Source organism: Panthera onca, chromosome A2 (assembly GCF_046562875.1).
Source record: "Panthera onca isolate mPanOnc1 chromosome A2, mPanOnc1 haplotype 2, whole genome shotgun sequence".
Taxonomy (NCBI): Eukaryota; Metazoa; Chordata; class Mammalia; order Carnivora; family Felidae; genus Panthera; species Panthera onca.
The window spans coordinates 145,136,832-145,157,742 of record NC_138340.1 but is presented as its reverse complement, the minus strand read 5'-3'; the positions used below and the strand labels follow the sequence as shown (position 1 = coordinate 145,157,742).

Below are 20,911 nucleotides of genomic sequence, written 5' to 3'. Positions count from 1 at the left end.
TCCTAAAAGTTTTGGGCAGCAAATCTGAATGCACTTTAGTTTGGGAAAAAATTAACATCAGGTTTTGAGATAAAACTACCCTGTTCCCAGATCAGTATTGGGAATCTTTCGACCTAATTTAGACTAGAGAGGGCGGGGTTGTGGGAGGGGACTAGTGCATCTGGCTGCGGGAGAGATGGAGCGAAGGATGGGGCCCACAAGGTGCTGTGTTTAGGGGAGTCTCCAGTCCCCACCTGGAAGGAGGGCCCACCCACTGGGCCCTTCTACCCGCCCCCCCGCCCCCTTCTAGTTGCCAGAATGGAAAATTCATGGAGTCAAGTTTAGCCCAGGTCAACAAACTTTTATTGCCACTTCTGGCTCCCCCTGCCCCAGCAAGGTCCCTGCTTTTCACACTGTAGAAATACTGAGCTATGGTGTAGGGGAATGGCGGGGCGGGGGAAGGGTGGGGGGTGGAGAGGGATTACCTAGCCTCCCTCAGCCCTGCCAAAGTTAAAGAAACCCCACTTGCTGGAGAGGGAGGGCCAGATGAGAGGAATTCAAGGGCACAAATGGCTCAGTCCCACCTCTGCTGGCTGCAGACTATAAAGACCATGGTTCCAAACCTTGTAAAAAGGGTGGAGTGGGGGAGACGGATGAATTTGGCTGCTGTTGTCCCCCTTGCCCCTGCTGCCATGTTTCCATGGAAATGAGGGAGGGGCAGGATGTAGCTCCCTCTCACTACCTGGGAGGATGGCAGGGCAGCATTTGGTAAACATATCGCCTTCCACTCCTACCCAACACACACGACTGTCCCCAGCCGACCCCAAGCTCACTGCCTGTTCCATTCCCTTCTGGAGCTGGTATCATGCTAACTGGACTCCAGGTAGGGCTGCTAGTGCCCACTCTCCAGCCAGGTCTTGCTGTCAACAGATGGAATCAGAAAACATCCAGCAGGCTCAGTAGCAGCCCTAGTAGAGCGGTAGGTTGTAGTGCCTCCGTGTAAAGCAGCACCTAGTACCCCCGAGACTCTGTGCAACTGCGGTTTCCCAAACATCTCCACCCAGACAAAACTCAAAAAAACCCCATAAACCCAAATGTGTAAGGTTAAAAGGAATACAAAATAACTCTAACAATGGTGAGGGCTAGGATGGGGAAAGGAGGAGGGTCATCCTTCCTAGACTTGAGCCACCTATGCACCCTGCCTTCTGCCCAGCTGGAGTTGGCTTCTCCCCACTGGACTGCTGCTGGGGGACTGGAGTCCAAGTCTCCATTTGGTGATGAGAGCTATACCCACTGCTGTCGGTCGATGAGGCTCGCCTGTTGCCAGTGTGAGGAGGTGCAGGATGGATTCTCAGTACCATGGGTCGGCCCGGTGCTGCTGATTGTAGAGCTGTAGCTTGATCTGATCTTTGATCTGATTCACAAGGATCTGAGACAGCAGGATTCCTACCAGCTGGGAGAGGCGAGATGGATTGGGCCCTCAGCAATGGGTGATGTCTTTGTTTTCCCTGACTCAGTCTTCCCAGTGTGGTCAGCACCATCCGATCCCCTGCTCCTTAGCAATAGTTGTGCCTGACACCCTAGCTGATCCCCAGGGGCCCTCCCCAAAACAAAGGGGTCTTTGCAGAATTATACGACCCACAAGGCTTACAGGGTAAGTTACCTGGGGGATGGCCAGGCCCAGTGCTACACCACCAAGAAGGAAGAGGTTGCTGTGTATCCAGTTGACCAATTTGTCGATACAGCCATTGGTATAGATGACTTTACTAGCTTCCAAGTAGTCAAGGGCCTGCATACCTTGGCCACACATGGTGTTGATCACTGCCTGGGGAAAGAGTTGAAAAGCTAAATGGGACTCCTATTTTCAAACTTTCTCTTTTGGGCCCTAGCTGATGGGCTTCCCACCCTTCTTAAACTCCTAAATTGTTAGGGAATACATGTGGAGGATCCTAGCTTGGAAGTTGCTAAACGCAAGCTTCCTTTCCTCTGGGAGGTCTGAGTTCAGTTCTCCTTGCTTTAGAGACCTGCACCTTCTGAATCCCCATGTGGACTGTGGGAATGAAAAGTTAACAGAGCCATTAGATTGGGGTGAAGAAAAACATCTGACAGCTGTCCTACAAAACCGACCGGTCAAGCTACTGAATGGGGATTCCCAACAGCGGCTACCCTAATTGGAAAGTAACTGAGATTGCTGCCCAGGAGGAGATGAGGTGGGATGTAGGCTCACCTGGTTGGGGGTAGGCAAGCAACAGGAGTAAGGCACAGAGCAGCGCTCACGGCTGGGGTTGTCTTCTGAACAGTTGAAGTACATGTTCTGCGACCAGTCCTTATAGGAATTCCCTCCACAGCAACTGAACTGTAACAAAGCCCACCACAGAGGTTAAGAATCACCCGCTCCTCACATTGAGATGACCGGGGGAATTCTCACAGCAGCCAAAAGTCTGTGGCCAGCTTCCAGTTGTAAGTTCAGGTTGTGTTTAAACACAACCTTAAACCTTGAGTTCACATTTCTCAGTGGCCTTCACCTTTATATATCTTGTTATAACAACCAAAGTTATATATTTTGTTTTTTATACATTCAATTATGAGCTCCTTGAAGGCAGGTTCTGGTTTTGCGGTCCTGCATAATATAGAGGCTGGCAAAAGGAGGTGTTCAAAAACACTGGCTGAAATACTTAAAGGATTGGTGTTGAAAATATCTGTCTTAATACAGAGGAAACAGAAGAGAATCTTCAATATTGTGGGCCCCTAATTACTCCATAAAAGTAAGGAGGATCCAAGTCAAGTTGCACCAAGGGAAGAGGAACTCAGTACTGGTCTCAAAAGCACTTTTATTTAAAATTCAACTTTAGGGGTGCCCGGGTGGCTCAGTCGGTTAAGCATCCGACTTCAGCTCAGGTCATGATCTTGTAGTTCGTGGGTTTGAGCCCCACACCGGGCTCTGTGCTGACAGCTCAGAGCCTGGAGCCTCCTTTGGATTCTGTGTCTCCCTCTCTCCCTGTTCCTCCCCCACTCATGTTCTCTCTCTCTCAAGAATAAGTAAACATTAAACATTTTTTTAATAAAATAAAATTCAACTTCTGATTCATAGCAGCATCACTTCCATTTAGAAGTGACCCAAGTGTGCATTGCAAGATGAATGAATTAACAAAATGTGGTCTGTACATACAATGGAATATTATTCAGCCTTAGAAAAGAAGGAAATTTTGGCATATCCTACAACATGGATGAATCTTGAAGAACTGCTAAGTGACTAAACCAGTCACGGAAGGACAAATACTATATGATTCCACTCATATGAGGTCCCTAGAGTAGCCAAATCATAGAAAGTAGATAGTTGTTGTTAGGAGCTGGGGGAAGGTAAAGTGGGGAGTTAGTGTTTAACGGGGAGTGTTTCTCTGGGGAAGATGAAAAAGTTCTGGAGATGGATGGTGGTGATGGTTGTAAACAATGTGAAATGTACTTAGTGCCACAGTTTCATATACTTAAAAAGGTTAAAATGGTAAATTTTTATGTTGTGTATATTTTATCATGATTTTAAAATTTTAACTTTTAAATAGGTAATATGTAAAAATCTGCCCATTTCCTTATTCCCCTAAAAGTAACCACTTAGAATTGTTCCTACATATCCTTCCAGATTCCTTTCGTAAATATGAATACATATTTTTTCCTCCCTCTTTTTTATACAAATGGCAGATTACTATATACACTACTGTTCTGTTCTCTTAAAAGTACTTTTAAAGTACTCTACTGTGCATGGTTTTTTGCCAAACCTCCTTCCAGAATCCATTACCTGACAGGTAATGAAGAAGCCCACAGACCTGAAGGGTGAGGTGCCTCTTGGGATGGCATTAATTTTTGCCTACAGCCTCTCAGACCACAGCTGACCTCCCCCCACTCTTAGCCCATACCTTCTTCTGGCCAAAATCAATGAGGTTCTGTAGGTCCAAGTCATCTCGGTAGTGCACAATAGCGTTATTGATGATCTCACTCACTTTCCCTCGTGCCTGCCAGAGACATGAGTAGGGGATCAGAACACAGGACTAACCCCTAACCTGCTCCTCCCTTCAGGAATAACCATAGACAGTAGCCATCCTTCTTCATTGAAGTCAACCTTGAAATTGGAACCAAGTCCTAGGCCGATGGCCAGTTCCAAAAAGCCTATCCATCCCTGGGCCCTCAGGTACCAGTAGGCAAGAGAAATGCAGGACCTGCTGTTGCCACTTCTCAAGGCCACATTTCAAGATAATCCAAAATTTATCTATCTGGGAACACTATTAACCACAAAATACTTGTTGATGCAAAGCAGAGAATCCAATATATAGATTTTAGTAGAAAAGGGCTTACAAAGCTGGGACACTGACCTCTAGTGGACATAAGGAAACTGCATCTCTTTAGACTCCAAACAGATCTGTATCATTTTAGGATTTTACTAAGCCAGAAGGACTAGGACATTCTTCAGAATGAACTCAGTGACTCCCCATTTCATAGTTTACACCATTCCTTCTTCCTTCTTGCTCCACTATTTTTCTCAAAGTTTCTATAGTTCAATACGACTCCTGGCAGTCATTTGCCCTTTGAGAAATGAATTCTGGTTCTTAATTAAAAGGACGATCACTAAACAGACCACTTCCAGATATGGTGAACACTGCTCAAAATCTTGTTTAGTTTCCCCCTTCTTTCGTTCTGTGTATCCCAGTAAGCAACTTTCAGAAGAAATAAAAGTTTCTTCGTATTGTCTACGGTCCACTTGATAATTATATTTTACCCAATAATTTGCCATTAAAGTTTGTAGATTGCTTTAACTTTGTGTTCATAGAGTTTATTTTCCTGTTGGCCTCTGTAACTGTCAGAGGGAAAACACCTTACAATCTGGAAATCCTCTCTAAATATGGTGACTTTAAAGGCCATTTGTTCATCCCTAAGGAGAATCTTTCCAAGGCTGATGCTTCTCAGGGGAAGGAGTGCTGGTTAATTAATCAGGCTAAGCATGGGCAGGAACCTTCTCTTCCTCCCTCCGGTTCACACCTAAGAAATCCCTGGGGCCCCAGTGCTACCTTGTCTGAGAAGACGAAGCCCAGGATCCCTGCAGCCAGCTGTAGCAGGAACACGATGGTGAGGCAGAGTGAGAACTGTAGGGAGTGGGCAGGGAAAGAAGACAGTCAATTACCATGCTTGGGTGTAGCCCCTCCCAGGGCCATGGGGAGTACTGGGTACTGGGGGCTACAGGCACTTCTCCCAGATGTCCCGCACATAAGGCCGCCGCTGCCTCTCACATGCTGTCTTGAGGGTGGCCACCCTGTGCTGACTCATCTGGGCTGAGCTCTACAGCGGGGAGTGGACAGCACAGGCCTTGGAGGGTAGGTGGGACAGATGAAACTGAAATGGTAGTAGGAACAGCATCAGGAGGCTGGGAGGCATATGGAGGGGGCCAGGGTCTTTCTGGTGGGGTCCCTGACCACTCACCGTCTGCAGGAGGCAGATGTTCTCACGGAGGGATCCAATGCAGCCACAGAAGGTGAGTAGGAACATGAGAACGCCCACCACGATCAGCAGGATGGCAGGGTCCACTGCCAGGCAAGCCAAGGCTGCTTCTGGGGGAGAGGCTGTCTCAGTCTGAGCCTGGTGCTGTCTGAGAGTGATACCCCGGGACGAGGTGGGGGATGCCCTCCAAAACTGTTCCCCTCTGGTGGGGGAATCTCTAGTATGGTTGGATGAAGGTATGGGGAGGCAGTACTCTCCTCCGATGGGGAGAATAAAAAGGGCCGAGAAAGGTTTGTGGCATTTAATTTGAGGAACTAACAAATAACACAGTAAGAGCTTTTGTTCCCAGGCTTAAGAGAGGACGAACCACTTGCGCTCCAGAAATGAATTAGAATGGCATTAGGCTCCCAGTTTTGCAGATTCCGTTTCCTGGAGACTTTGTGCAGTAGAACTGGAATGGAGGTTGAGTTACTCCAGGACAGAGTGAGGGAGGGGGTAAGGCCTCTGATTACTCTCTGCTCCCAGAGGCCTACCTACTTTCCTAGACACTTCTTAAGCCTAAAATGTAAGCATATCCTGGAAGATTCGTGGGAGTTCAGGGAAATCCAGGTGAACTGGCCTGGGTGGCCTAATGCCTCTCGGTAGGGTGCTCAAATCAGGCTAGAGGGCGGCTGAGGAAAGCATGTTAGAGGGCCAGGGAGGCAGAGGAGGCAGGGGCTTGGCAAGAGTCATAGGGAGATAGAGGGGGACCTATAGCTCACCTGCATGCTTCATCAGCCGAGCGTAGACTCCCACAGCCACCATCACCATGGAAATCACCTGTGGACACAGGAATGAGGCAGACTCTGAGATTTTGGAAACCAGGGGGCCCTGAGTGCTGTAAGTAACCTTAAGAGAAGCAGGAAGATGACTTTCCCAGGACCCAGAGATGACCATCTCTGTCCTCCCAAGAGATACAGTTGATGGCATCTGTTTTGCCTTCAAGAAAAGCTCTGACCAAGATGATCTCAATTGATCCTCACAACACAGTTATCTTGTGAGGCGGCTGTTCTCCTCATTTTACAGATGAGGAAATCAAGGCAATACAAGGTTACAGACCGTAGCTAAGAATTGGGCTTTGGAACCAGTCAAACCTGGGCCTATGCTAGACAAATCTCTGAACCTCAATTTCTGTATCTGAAGACGAGAATTTAAACAACTACATCTAAAAAAATAAAAACCACTGTGAAATTAGATAAGATAATGTATGGAAAGCATTTAACACAGTGCCTGACAATAAATATTATCTGTCATTACTAATAGTTAACTTTTCCAGGGTGACGCAGAAACTCTGAAATTTTGAATTTGAATCCAACTACCTCAAAGGGCAGGTTTTAAAGCTGAAGCAGGCCTGAGTCGACGAACACTCCCAAGTGTCTAAATCTCTTGGAGGTCAAAATGGTGTCCAATGCAAGAATGCAAGCACATAGCAATGGAAAGAATGCATCCATGAACACAGGTGTGTAAAATGCAAACTGGCTTGGCAAGGGAGCCTTTATCTCTATAAACCTGGATTCCAGTGTGGAGCACAATAAGAGTTTAAATGCTTCAAACTTCCTGGCTTCTCCCTGAGAGATCAAACCCATCAGAGACTACCAACAATCCCCAAAGGGGCCTTTTCCGCCCTCCACCCCCACCGCAGGCCTCCAGGAGTGCCGGGCAGCCCAATGTGCACATCTCTCGGCCACTCTTTCTTTGTGCCCAGTCCCCAGGCTGGTGCTAAGCAGCAGCTGGCTGTCACCATGGCAATTGCTGGGGCCACGCTCTGGCTAGAGGGAGTTCTCAGCAGCAGGGACTTGACCAACTCAGTGGGGAAGGAGATGGCTGGCTAGACTCCACTGTCCTACAAGACAGAGACCAGCTGGAAAAAGCCATCTGGGGGCTTCGGTGGGAGAAGGGAATAGGGCCCCTATAGAGGTAATAGGGTCAAAGTAGTTACTCGGCAGAAAGATATTTTTCCTCAGTGGCCTCTGCTTTCTGGTGCGTTTAGCAGTAAATGGAAACCCTTATCTAAAACCGGATCTTTCAGGACTCTTCCCTGGCTATATACACAGCCTTGCCCCCAATCATTTGACACTGCTTCTGACTCAGGACTAGGTGTGTTATCTACTGGCCCTCATGCTCTTTGTCCGGGAGAGAGGGAGCTGCTTGCAGAGCTGTGAGTGGGGCTGGAGGTGCCAGCTGGCTTGCTGTCCCCCAGGACAACCAGGCTGAGGGAGCAAGGGGGAATGGGTGGGAGGCAAGGCAACCACACAACAGAGATCTCAGTCATCCCCCAGCCTGTAGGCACAGCCCTTTGCCAGAGTGATTGAGCAGCCCGGCCTGCCCTTTAAAATTCCCCATAGCCACTTAACAGTTCTGAGTATCCCTTTACTGAATCATTTAAAGATATGAACCTGCTCTTTATTTCTGTTGTTCCCAGACTCCTCACTGTTTTACACATGTTAAACTTTTGCTAGGATGCTAAAACAACAAAGTAAAGAGATGCCACGCATCACGGTAACTTAATTCCCTGTGTGGGCCTGTAATTACAGCAGTTGTTCTGTCTCTATCTGTGGTGGGTAGCACAGAATAGTGTTCCCCCAAAAGATGTCCTGTCCTAATTCCTAGAATCTGTAAATATGTCTGGAAATGGAGAGTAATTATCCTATTGGGCCTTAGAAGAGGGAGGCAGAAAGGTCAGAGTCCGAGAAGGAGATAGGTATGACAATGGAAGCAGAGATTGGAGGGGTGTGGTGCCATGAGCCAAAGAAGATGGGTGGCCTTTAAAAGCTGAAGAAGGCAGGAAATAGATTCTCCTCTAGAGCCGCCAGAAGGACCATCCCTGGTGATACCTTCATTTTACCCAGTGAGACCCAATTTGGAATTCTGACCTCTAGAATGTAAGAAAATTGTGTTGTATTAAGCTATGAAGTTTGTGGTAATTAGTTATAGCTGCATTAGGAAACTAACACACTATCCGAATTCAAGTCATCAGCTGCTATGTACAAGGTACTCTGAGGACTGCAAAAATGAGTGAAATGTAGTCTTGCCCTTAAGGAGACTGCACGCTATGTGGGAGAAGAGCAAGAGCATCTACAGCCTATGCTTCCCCAACTTGAGTGTCGTTAGAATGGGAGGAAGAGCAGGGAGGGAAGAACTGAAAACTGCTGATGCCTTAGCTGCACCCAAACCACATATTGTAATCCAGGCAACAGTATTTCTTTTTTTTTTTTTTTTTGAGTGTTTATTTATTTACTTTTGAGTGGGGGTGGGGGAGGAGAGTGCACGAGCAGGGGAGGGACAGAGAGAGGGAGAGAGAGAATCCCGAGCAGGCTTCTCGATGTCAGTGCAGAGCCCGATGCAGGGCTGGGTCCTATGAACCGTGAGATCATGACCTGTGCCAACATCGGGAGCCAGACGCTGAACTGGCTGAGTCACCCAGGTGCCCTGAGGCAACAGTAGTTCTGAATGTGTTCCAGGTGATTCCAATGTGCAGCCAAGTTTGAGAACCACAAGCCTAAAGCACACTCAGCCAGGGATCTAGAGCAGCAGGTACGGGTTACATTAAAATCAAGATGAAGACTTTAATACTATCGTTAATATTTAATATGATCACTAATGATACTGCTTTCCTGGGGCTCACTAGCTAACTAAGAATTGGTATTTCTATCACTGATCTCCCTCTTCATCCCCGAGTCACAGCTTGCTTGCCCTTTCACACTCCTATTCCTGCCCACATCTCCCACCCTGAATTCCTCAAAGCTACTGCCCTCCCAAAGTTAATGCTGCTGCCGTTAATAGCATAGCATTTTAGAGCTGAATAGAACCTTAGAAATGAGCTCAGCCACTCACCTTTTTATAGACGAGGCCCAAAGAGCAAAGTGATACTTGGCCAAGTGCACATGGGTGCAGAGGAAACATCTGGACTAAACCCAGTTTCCAATCTCAGTCTGGTACTCTTTCCACTCTATCAGGCTTTGCCACAAAATCCTTAGAACACCCCACAATACCACCAATGACCTCCTTTCACGATGAGGATAGAGATAAAGATACTTCTTAGAATGGCTTTTCATATTCTGGCTAGAATGAAGCCTCACTGGAAATTTTTAAAAGCTAGACACAGTTTTTAAAATAGCTGAGTCTAGCAAAAGGCATGTTCCTGAAGAGTTGTCAATCAAATTATATAAAATACCTTGTGCGCACCAATACCTTTATCCTCATATAAGGTGAGTAATCACCTTATAATGAAAATAACCAACCCCTGGGCTCCTTGGGAAAATGGCTGACTCTCCTACTGGAGCAGGAGATATAGAAGATATGCCTGGAGTATCTCGCAGTGCCAGAAAGTAAGGAAATGCTAAGACACAAACAAAAAGAGCCTCCCTCACACTGAGGTGGGTATGCCAAAGGGACATCAAAATAAGGAAGAATGAAATGATTACCCCAAACATAAAATAAGTATCTATGAGTCCATACTGATAGAAAGGACTTAAATTTAAAAAAAAAAAAAAAAAAGGGGACTGAAATAAATAAACGAGGGAGAAAAGAAAATCTCCCATGCAGAAGAATTGCAAATGATTTGTGTCGACAGTGTACTCTCAAGGAGGTAGAGCACAACTCCCCACTCCTAAGTGTGGATGCTCATAGTGACTTCCTTGCAAAGAGCACAGTACAGAAGACGGGGGGAAAGAGGGTGGAGACGTCTGACAGACACTACCTCAGCCAGGGGAGTAAGATCAACATCAATAGAGGTAAATCACAGGTATACGATGTGATATGATGAAAATGACACTCCGGGGCGCCTGGGTGGCTCAGTCGGAGAAGCGTCTTACTCTCGATTTCGGCTCAGGTCACGATCCCAGGGTCGTGAGATGGAGCCCTTCGTTGGGCTCTGCACTGAGCATGGAGCCTGCTTAAGATTCTCTCTCTCTCCCTCTGCCCCTCCCTCCCCCTTTCTAAAATTAAAAAAAAAAAAATTTTTTTTTCGTTTAAAATTTTTTTTGATGTTTATTTATGTTTGAGAGAGAAAGAGAGACAGAGTGCAAGCAGGGGAGGGGCAGAGAGAGAGGGAGACACTGAATCCGAAGCAGGCTCCAGGCTCTGAGCTGTCAGCACAGAGTCTGCTGTGGGGCCTGAACCCACAAACCGTGGGTCAGATCATGACTTGAGCCGAAGTCGGACGCTTAACCGACTGAGCCGCCCAGGCGCCCCAACCCACATTTTTTTTTAAATATCAGACTTTCTTAAATTAGGATTCATATGCATGCAATGTCACAAACTTTAATCAAGGGGATTTCTAAAAAAAACACAACAAAACCGAAACCAAATAATCAGGGGGATTTTCTCCTCACACCAAAGTGTAAGGCAATGTTAAAACTGTGCAGATGTCAGAGCCCCAGGAAGCTACAATGCTCTGTTGGCATACCCTATACAATTTGGACGTATTAAATTCTTCTCGTCAACTTTAATATGCTATCGCTGCTCTCTAATTTACAGCTCATATTTCCCTTTCCCCAATTCTCCCAATAATGTCCTTTATAACCTTTTTTTTCTTTTTTCCTGATCCAGGATCCCATCAAGGATCATGCATTTAAGATCAAGTCTCCTTTGGCCTCCTTTGCAGCTTGGCTTCTTTTTTCTTTGTTTTTGGTCTTTCAAGATACTGACTTTGAAAAAAAAAATGTGGTAAAATACGTACACCACAAAATTAACCGTGTTACAGTCGAGTGGTCTTGAGTACATTCACATTGCCGTGCAACCATCACGGCTATCATGGTCCAGGACTTTTTCATCACCCCAGATAGAAATCTCTTACCCATTAAACACGTACCGCCAGAAAGTAAGGAAATGCTAAATAACAAACAAAAAAACCTCCCTCACACTGATGTGGGTATGCAAAGGGACATCATCCCCTCCACTCCTCCAGCCCCTGGCAACCACAAATCTGCCTTCTATCTCTAAGGTTTTGCCTATTCTGCACATTTCCCGTAAATGGATTCATACAGTATATGGCTCTTTGTGTTTGGTCTCGTTCACCGAGCATAATGTTTTCAAGGTTCATCCCTGCTTTGGCGAGCGCTTCATTATTTTTATGGCCTAATAACATTCCATTATATGGATATAACAAAATGTGTTTATCCATTCATCCCTTGATGGACATTTGAATTGTTCCCACCTTTTGGCTACCGTAAATAGCGTTGCTGTGAATGCCGGTGGACAACTTTTTGTTTGAATACCGATTTTCAATTCTCTTGGATATATATCCAGGGATGGAATTGCTGGGTCACACGGTAATTCTATGTTTAATGTTTTGAGGAGTTACCAGACTCTTCCATAGTGGCTTCAACATTTCACATTCCCCCCCGACAATGTGCAAGGGTTCCAGTTTCTCCACATCCTTGCCAACACTTGTTCTGACATTTTTTTTTTTGACACTGGCATTTTTTTTTCTATGCCCAACGTGGGGCTTGAACTCACGACCCCGAGATCAAGAGTCACGTGCTCTATTGACAGAGCCAGCCAGGTGTCCCAACACTGGCATTTTTTTAGAAGTCTAGGCCAGTTGTTTTGCAGAACACTCCTCAATTTGGATTTATCTGATTGTTTCCTCACAATTAGATTCAGATGACACATTTTAAAAAGTGGTTATTAATTTTTGAGAGAAAGAGAGAGATTGGGGGTGGGGCAGAGAGAGAGAGACAGACAGACAGAGGATCCAAAGTAGGCTCCGCACTGACAGCAAAGAGCCCAATGCAGGGCTTGAACTCAAGAACCAAGAGACCATAACCCGAGCCGAAGTCAGATGCTTAAACTGAGCCACCCAGGCACCCCTCAGATGACACATTTTTGACAGAAATACCACGCAGATAGTTTTGTGTCCTTCTCAGTGTGTCATGTGAGGAAGCACAACATAAATTTCTATCCTAGAATTAAGGAAAAATTTACTAAGTGATGACAAGGCTGTTAGGCACATGTCTCTACATCTCATAAAACAATAGTACAGGCACTATTCTAGTTTCCTAGTTTTCTATAATATTTGGTGCTACTTGTCCTCTTCCCTTTGCCTTCTGCTAGCGTTTGCTGGCAGATAAGCAGCCACAGATGCTAATGTTCATGGGAGAAAATAGAAAATGGAGAAAATTCTCTGCCTTGTTTGACTTCTTTTCTTGCAAATTGCAAAAAGACATCCATGATTTGAGGGTTTTAAGAAAAACCCTTATTCTAGCCCCAGGATACTACTTCAGAACCATCAGTGATAAGAGAGGAAAAGTTACAGGGCCCCAAGATGAAACTCTAAACAAGAGTTCTTTTGGATCTAGTGCTCAAATGCCAACAATTACAGGCATGGACTTCCACTGGATTGTACCTTAAGACCAAGGTGGTGTGACGAGTCCTTACAAGTGGACCTAGGAAAGGTCCTTGGAGACAACAGTGGGTTCTCTGTTCCCATGACAGATATAAAATAGCTCTATAAAATATAAAATACAAAGACATCATTAATTAACACTTCTCTCTGGCTAACAGTAGAAATGTGAGCAAAGGTGGTGGGAATGCAAGCTGGTGCAGCCACTCTGGAAAACAGTATGGAGGTTCCTCAAAAAACTAAAAATAGAACTACCCTACGACCCAGCAATTGCACTACTAGGTATTTATCCAAGGGATACAGGTATGCTGTTTTGAAGGGGCACACTCCCCCCCCCCCATGTTAATAGCAGCACTATCAACAATAGCCAAAGTATAGAAAGAGCCCAAATGTCCATCGACAGATGAATGGATAAAGAAGATGTGGTGTATATATATACAATGGAGTATTACTCGGCAATCAAAAAGAATGAAATCTTGTCATTTGCAACTACGTGGATGGAACTGGAGGGTATTATGCTAAGTGACATTAGTCAGTCAGAGAAAGACAAAAATCCTATGACTTCACTTATATGAGGGCTTTTAGAGACAAAACAGATGAGCATAAGGGAAGGGAAGCAAAAATAACATAAAAAGGAGAGGGACAAAACATAAGAGACTCTTAAATATGGAGAACAAACAGAGGGTTGCTGGAGGGGTTGTGGGAGGGGGGATGGGCTAAATGGGTAAAGGGGCACTAAGGAATCTACTCCTGAAATCACTGTTGCACCATATGCTAACTAACTTGGATGTAAATTAAAAAATAAATAAATTATTAAAAAAAAAGAAAGAAAGAAAGAAATGTGAGCAAAGGGGGTGTGAGACAGAAGGAAGTCAGGCCCAAGGTTAGCTAGCCTTCACCTAGACTCAATCCTTATCTATCTGCCTTTTGCCAGAAGGAGCACTCATCCCAGCTCTCCAAGGCCATCCCTAACAGGTGACCTCCAGGAGCTATTTCTAGCAACAGTAATAGCTGTCTTTTGTCAAGTGCTAAGGGTCAGGCACTGGGCTAAATAAACACTTTATACATGCTATTTCATTGAATTCTGACCACAGTCCCAAGAGGGTGTTAGCATCTCTATTTTACAGAACTGACGTTGGGAGAATTCAAGAAACTCTCCCTGACTCACTCAACAAGTGAGCCGCTGAAGTGGGACAGGAACCTGTCTTTCTGTCTCCTGAGCCTTGTGACCTCAGCCCCCTGGCTGCCTTCCTCTCTCCACCTCAGAGGCTCACAGCAACACCAGGGCATGTGCATTCACCTGGGGGCATCACGAGAGGTGGGAAGAAGCTGCCTGCAATACTCTTGGGGGAGCAGCTGATAATCTCCAAACTGGGCAGAGCTCAAGGGGAAGTAAGATAGCACTGGGAGGTGATGATGCCAGCAGGGCCCAGAGGGAAGTCCCTGGAACAGCACCCTGAAAGGAGAAGACGGCATCACCACACAGGGCCCACCAGCCCCGGAGACAAAGCCCTGGGCCTTCTTTGTCTCCACATTGTAAAGTCCAGTCTGTGGGAAGTGGGCGCATCTGTCTCAAAGTCCTCTCTTCTTCCTTGGAATCTCTTCTCCTCTTCTGTTGAAGGGGGTGGGGGGTGGGGGAGGACACACATTCTTTGCGTGGGAATCAAAAATCCTTCCCCTATCCAGAGGGACACTGGGAGAGAGGGGTCTGCACCTTCAGTTTCAAAGTCCTCTCTGTCCTTATTTTCGGATAAGCCGGCTAGACCTAAAGCAGGGCCCCCTCTCTCACTGCCCAGGGTCTGCACACACTTCTGGGGCCATCCCAGTACCATTTGTTCCTGGGTTTCTGAGGTGTAGACTAGCTCTGTGAGACTGGCTCTTGGCTTTCTCCCTCTGGATTGGATGGAATTGTCCTCCTGGAGTGGGGGAGTCCACAGAGCTCTTTCCTTTCCAACGTCTGGGGCCAACCCTTTAATTTTTTTTACGTTTGTTTATTTATTTTGAGAGAGAGAATGAGAGGGCAAGTGGGGAAGGGGCAGAGGGGGAGACACAGAGAGAGAGAGAGAGAGAGAGAGAGAGAGAGAGACTCCTAAGCAGGCTCCATGCTCAGCATGGAGCCCGACTTGACCTGGGGCTTGATCCCGTGACTGTGAGATCATGCCCTGAGCCGATATCTAGAGAGTTGGACGCTCAACCTACTGAGCCATCCGGGCGGCTCTGGAGCCAACCCCTTAGCTTCTCCTTAGGCCGTGGCTGGTTTTGGTTTCCCAAGGTTATAAACAAGGGAGAGAAGTCCACAAGGACTCACAGTAATGTAAACACTTGAACTATCGCCCTGGAGTTCCCAGCCTGACACAGAATCTGCTATCAAGACTCTAAGAGGTGCTACATGTTTTCTTTTATTCTTTTAAAGGCTGCTTGAAGTTTATGATTTCCTACTTGGTACAAGGCAAACAGAGCTGTTGAGATAAGAAGGCATGTGTGTGACTTGACAGCATAGGATATCCTTCTTGTCTTCCTTTTCAGTGGTTTTTTTTTTTTTTTTTTTTTTTTTTGTAATGTGACTATTTCATTTATTAAGCCTGCCTAGTTTACAGGGAAAGGAGGAGAGTTGGGGGAGGGGGATGGGCTCCGCTTCCTAAGGTATTCAGGTGTGAGTATGTGGGTGTGTGAGTGTGTGTGTGTGTGTGTGTGTGTGTGTGTGTGTTGGGGGTTATGCTGGGTGGTAAAAAGGTCTCTGCCATTCAGGAGGGATTTTTCCAGGTTTGATGCCTGGTCATTTCCTCAAGGCTTCTGAGCCAGGTTACAACAGATGGTGCTGCAGGTGACATGGGACATTCTGAGTGCACTGAGGACTCCAAGCCAGTGGTCCTGGAGGGGGGTGTGAATTTCTTAAAGAAGACACCTCACCTGGGGCGGCTGGGGGGCTCAGTCGGTTAAGTGTCCAACTTTGGCTCAGGTCATGATCTCATGGTTCATGAGCTCGAGCCCCAGGTCAGGCTCTGTGCTGACGGCTCAGAGCCAGGAGCTTGCTTCGGATCCTGTGTCTCCTTCTCTCTCTGCCCCTCCTCCACTTGTGCTCTGACTCTCTCTGTCTCTCAAAAATAAATAAATGTAAAAAAAAAAAATTTTTAAGACGATACCTCACCAGAGGCCTGGATCAGTCTAGGAATGACCTGGATGGGGGTCCACCTGTGCTGCAGTGGAAGTGGAAACATCTGGGTGCCGTAGATAGTAATTACGTATGGCCCTGAGGGACATGCTGGGGGCGGATGGCTGACCTGCCTTGAAGGAGGGTGCTAGGCCACGGGACCCAGTGCAGAAGAGAACGAACACAGCTGGATCCCCTCTTCCCAACCAAGAATGCTCAAGGACTTTAGGTTGTGCTGCATCTCGAAAGACTAGTGTTCATAAGAGAGGAAGGAAGGGCATCTTGCCTTCACCCTATAGGGGCTGCTCCCTCAGCTGCCATTCAACAAACATTCAGTAAGTACCCACTCTGCCAAACTCTGCTGGGCACTGAGAAGCAAGAAGTGAATAAGGCAGTCTACCCTCAGGGGCCCGAAGTCTAGAAGAGGAGACATAAATAAACACCTAATTGCAGCACAGGTAAGGGATGTGGCAATCAAGGTATATATAAGGTGTATGTATATAAGCCCTGAGGCATAGCCACCAAGGAAGCATGGGCTGAGACACAGGGACTGGAAGTCTCAGTTCTGCCTGACTCAAAAGCCACCCCAACTGCTGCCCTGGGTGGGACAAAGACCAGTAAGGAAGGAGGTGACTGCTATGGGCAGCACTGATAATGTTCCTGCCAATGTATGCCCAAGGCTGATAAAGCATGTACTATGGCACTGGTCTTCTCTCTGCACAGAGCTGTCCAACACAGGGAGGGGAGGAAAGTCAGCCTCTTCTTAACTGAAAGACTGTAATACAACTTTTGGAATCGTGGCGCAACTACTCCAGGTCATGGGATCCCAAAAGTCAGTAACCCAGCAGCACGATTCTGGGGAGAAAACCAGAACTCCTAGGTAAAAGGGGAAGTGAGATCTGAAACACGAACAGGAGGAATTGGTCCTGCTCCCAAAGAAGCCAGCAGCTTTCTGAGTCAGACTAAATGACCCAAGTGTCAGGGTTCCAGAGCAGCAGCAGAGATAGCCAGTGCTGCCACCACCACTGAGTGTGAGCCCAGACGACACTGGCTACCTTCCCATTGTGTTCCAGCACAGACACAAACAGCACCCATACGCGGCTCCCCCAGCAGCTGGCCAGAACAGGCACTCTGCCTGGAAAAGGGAAGGGCCCACCCACAGTCCCATCCATGGGTGTCTCCTGGGCAGAAGAGGGGAATTTGATTAGGATGGTGAAAGCCAACAAAAAAGAAAGCACTGTAACCAGTCCCTGAGGAGTGGTGGGAAGAAAGATGACCCCTGAGCTGGGGAAGCAGCCCTTCATCTCCAACTGCACTTGTGTGGAATGTAGCTCTGAGGCTCTGGGCCTGGGGGGAAAGTGACACTCAGTAGCACCCAAAAAGTACTGTCCTCTGAGAAGGTCAATGTCCCAGGGACACCGGGACACGGAGAGATGCCTCCTTAGATCCAGCCCCAGGTCCTGAGGAACGAAAACAGTCCCTAAAGTGATGTATTCATCTTTAAATAGTTCACAGAGGCAGAAAAATTTTCTCCTTTAGAGGAGAAAGATTAAGGACAGAGAGACAGATATATTGGCTTAGGGTCACACAGTAAGTTGATGCCAGACAGAAACTGGGCCTCTTGTCCTTCATTGTGCTATTTCTAGAGCCTCTGACTTTTTATGAGTCTAAAGTAGGGCCAAGAAGGGGCTCTTCTCTAATTTGGGGTGGTGCCAACTTGGTTAGCAAGGTCCTCTGACCTTGAATGAATCATTTTTACCAAGGCAAATGGGTCCATGGAGCCAAACTCTCTCCCTGGCTGCAACCTCTCAAAGTCATTTGTCTGGTAAAAGGAGGGGTGGGGCAGGGTGGGGAAGTCCAAGAAAATGACCATGAATGCAAGTGTAACAGATGCACCCAGCTGTTGTCGCTGGGGAACCCAGATAAGGGTGAGGTGCCACAGGCTCCAAAAAAGAAGCAGAGTCTTGGCTGATAAAGAAAGTCAGAAGGTGGATCTGAGGTCCCTGGGATCCTAGTGCTGGCTCTGAGGATGGCATGTCACTGGGCTGGAACATTCTGTGAGCAGGTAGGAGGGTTCACTGGGACTTGCCCTTAAGTAGGGAGTTTCCCTTAGAACATCCCCCAGCCCTGGCAGAGTAGTGGTGATTTTTTTTTCTTCTGTTCTTCCCTAACCTCCAGCTGAGGCAGAGAACCTAGACCATGGGAAGTTGGGCTAACTGCTGACTACAGTAGCAGCCATCTGGGCCAAGGACTTCCCCTAGAGGCACAGTAGTTCAATAGAAAAACCACAAGATCAAACTTACTAACCAGCTGTTGGACCTTGTTGGATGAAAATAATTAATATCTCTGTGCTTTAGTTTTCTCATATATAAAATGTGGGTGCTGGACAAGATGTCTTCCAGATTTTTCTTTTTTTTTTTTTTTTCCCAGTGCTAAAACTGAGAATTTGTTAGGGACTCAAACTTCATTTTGAGTGAAATGGTACAATGGCTGAGCTCTTATCACCACCCTCTGGGATTTCTCTCATTTGTCCCAACAGGCTAGCACTTATGCACTTTGTGTCTGTTCTTCAAACCACGGCCCCTGTGAACCTTTCTGGCAACTGGCTTAGATGCTGGGTCTGCTCCCGCTCCTAGGAAACATATTTTAAACTCATGCTTTCTCCCGCCTGCACGTCTGAACTTTAGGTCTCAGGTGGAAATGGGCAGGGATAATGGGCACCTAGAGCAGCAGCTCTGGCTTGGCTGGAGCTGGAACAGATATGGGGATTGGGGGAGGGACCTCTCTATGTTCCCAAACCCAGAGGAGCTCAGGGACTCCATAGATGTGAAACAGGATTGAGCTAGCACTTCATGAGCTGGTCCAGCTAGATTCTTAGCTCCAGCAGAGTACTTCTGCTATCTCTGATTATACTGGGTTCAATTTTGGGGAGGAGGGAACTAGGGCCTACAGAGGTGAACATATTGCCCAGGTGAAATGAACAGTCAACTGCAGGCTGGAGATGGGAATCTCGGTAGCCCCCGTCCAAGAGTTTTTTCACTTTTCCACCCTCATCAGAAGATTCTGAAAGGACTGCTGGCCTTCCAGTCCAACACAGGGTCGGTGCAACGTAGAGAAGATGAAGACTGTCAGGCTCCAGGGGATGGAGTTTGATCCTGAGAAAGGTGGGGCAAAGTTTGGGACAGTGCTGGGAAAGACATCCACATCTGGAGGCCATTCCTGCCCCTTCTCAGCCTTTGTGGGGAGGGGGGCACCAGAGGCCTCCAAAAGGAAAAGGTGAAGAAGCCCTGTAACCCATCCTCTCTGAGGTTAGGGGGAGGAATGGTCCGGGTTCCCCCGGCTTTCTCTTTTTTCTTTGCTGCTGGGCCTCCCAGCCCCCAGGCCTGGAAGTCCCCAATCATGAATGTACTAGTGGGTCTGCTTTGGGCCAACAGGAAAACCCGCGTCTCGCTCGCAAACCCATTTTCTGGCCTGCCACAGATGCCCAAAGGATACCTCTAAGTCTTTACTGAATCTCTTGCATTACCCTCCCTCCCCCCACCTCCCCACCCAACGCCCCCTCGCCCCCTCGCCCCCTCCAGACGCGGCGCCACCTTGGTGTCCCTCCCCAGGATGAATTACCCCAAAGTGTCATCAGCCCAGAAAACTAAGCAGGCATCTCGGGACGCCCCCTCCTCAGAACGTGGGCGACCCACTCCACGCTCGAGGGGTGCCCTGCAGCCCAGGTGCCCCCCCCAAGACCCCCAAGACTCACCCAGAAGAGCATGTTGAAGAAGAAGAGCAGGTATTTCACCAGCGGGCTGACGAAGGTGAACTCCTCCCCATAGGCGGCCGGCGCCCCGGGTCTCCGGGCCATGGTCCCGCCGCCGTCCCCCCGGGGGCCTATCTCCCCGCGGCGGCCGGCCCACCTGCGCGCCCTGCGCCCGGGGGCATGAGCCGCGCCTCCGCGGGAGCCCGAGAGGCGGGGGAGCTGCGCCGCGGTGGGAAGTGCCCGAGCCGTGCGTCTGGTAGGAGCGCGGGCAGGGGAACTGCGCCGCCACCGGAGCCGCCGGGAGTCGCTGGAGCCGCGGCGCGCAGCGTGAGCGGCGGAGACTCCGCGGCGGCGGGTGGACCAGCCTGGTCCGCCCGGCTCCCAGGAAACCGGGCCCGCCCCTGGTTGCTCATTGGCGCGGCTGCCGAAGCCTGACTTCTCATTGGTCGGTCGCTGATGTCACTAAGTGTCCAGCCATCCCTCTCCTCCGAAAGGCGGGGGAGACACCTGTTCTGTGAGGGACAACTTGTTAAAGGGTCAGTGGTTCTGCCTCCTCCCCCGAGAAGGGAAGTATCCAGGCAGCAGCTGCTCAAGGGAAAAGGGATGGGAAGGAATGCCTACTGCATCACACACCCACGTCCCCTACCCGGTTGCCGTACACATATGGAAAGACACCTACGTTAAAATCAACAAGTACGTACATCGCGTGTTGAGCAATGCGCCGAAAGCTGGGGGAATGCAAGAGAGTAGAGATAATTCCCGGGGGGTGACAATAAAATCGGGGAGACAAAACTAACCTGCATGTCACAATTAGAAAATATTTAAGAGTAGCGGCAACCCTGTTGAGTAACTACGTATTTTAAATGCTTACTTGAGAAGCTCTGTGACCCACTGGCTGAAATTTGGAAACATCACCAACAATTCTGCCATCCTAACTCGTTACTGTTTCAATCCTCCTCCCTGTTTCCTTAGAATCTTTTTTAACATGTTGATCTGTTTTTAACATGTCGATCTGACACAAACAGGTTGAGAACAGTGCAGGTAGTGGATACTGTGCTGACTACCGTAAGTAATGCAAACACGAATGTAGATTGAATGTTCGTATCCACCCCCCCCCCTCCATTCATGTGTTGAAATCCTAACCCCCCCCCCCCCCAAGGTG

The 20,911-nt window shown here is 47.9% G+C and overlaps 1 protein-coding gene across 2 annotated transcripts; it reads right to left on the bottom strand.

Moving 5' to 3' along the window:
• Nucleotides 1-319: 319 nt before the first annotated feature.
• TSPAN33 (tetraspanin 33) lies at nucleotides 320-20,112 on the bottom strand. 2 transcript variants are annotated; one of them, XM_060633103.3, is made up of 8 exons: nucleotides 19,753-20,112; nucleotides 6,225-6,282; nucleotides 5,446-5,570; nucleotides 5,037-5,111; nucleotides 3,891-3,986; nucleotides 2,207-2,335; nucleotides 1,643-1,804; nucleotides 320-1,432 (listed from the first exon to the last, which is right to left on the bottom strand). In XM_060633103.3, the coding sequence occupies exons 1-8, from the start codon at nucleotides 19,852-19,854 to the stop codon at nucleotides 1,331-1,333; spliced, it is 849 nt and encodes a 282-aa protein (XP_060489086.1). In that variant the 5' UTR covers nucleotides 19,855-20,112; the 3' UTR covers nucleotides 320-1,330. The 2 variants fall into 2 exon arrangements, with proteins under 2 accessions (XP_060489086.1, XP_060489085.1); XM_060633102.3 differs by having other exon boundaries at nucleotides 5,446-5,573; nucleotides 19,753-20,111.
• Nucleotides 20,113-20,911: the final 799 nt, after the last annotated feature.

What these genes read in the sequence shown, in the direction of transcription:
- TSPAN33 (XM_060633102.3), bottom strand. Translation starts at nt 19,854, where the DNA reads ATGGCCCGGAGACCCGGGGCGCCGGCCGCCTATGGGGAGGAGTTCACC. An exon ending in TCGGCTGATGAAGCATGCAG is followed by an intron (nt 5,574 to 6,224) that starts GTGAGCTATAGG and finishes CCTCTCCCCCAG; the next exon opens with AAGCAGCCTTGGCTTGCCTG. An exon ending in TTGATTTTGGCCAGAAGAAG is followed by an intron (nt 2,336 to 3,890) that starts GTATGGGCTAAG and finishes GCTTTGTTACAG; the next exon opens with TTCAGTTGCTGTGGAGGGAA.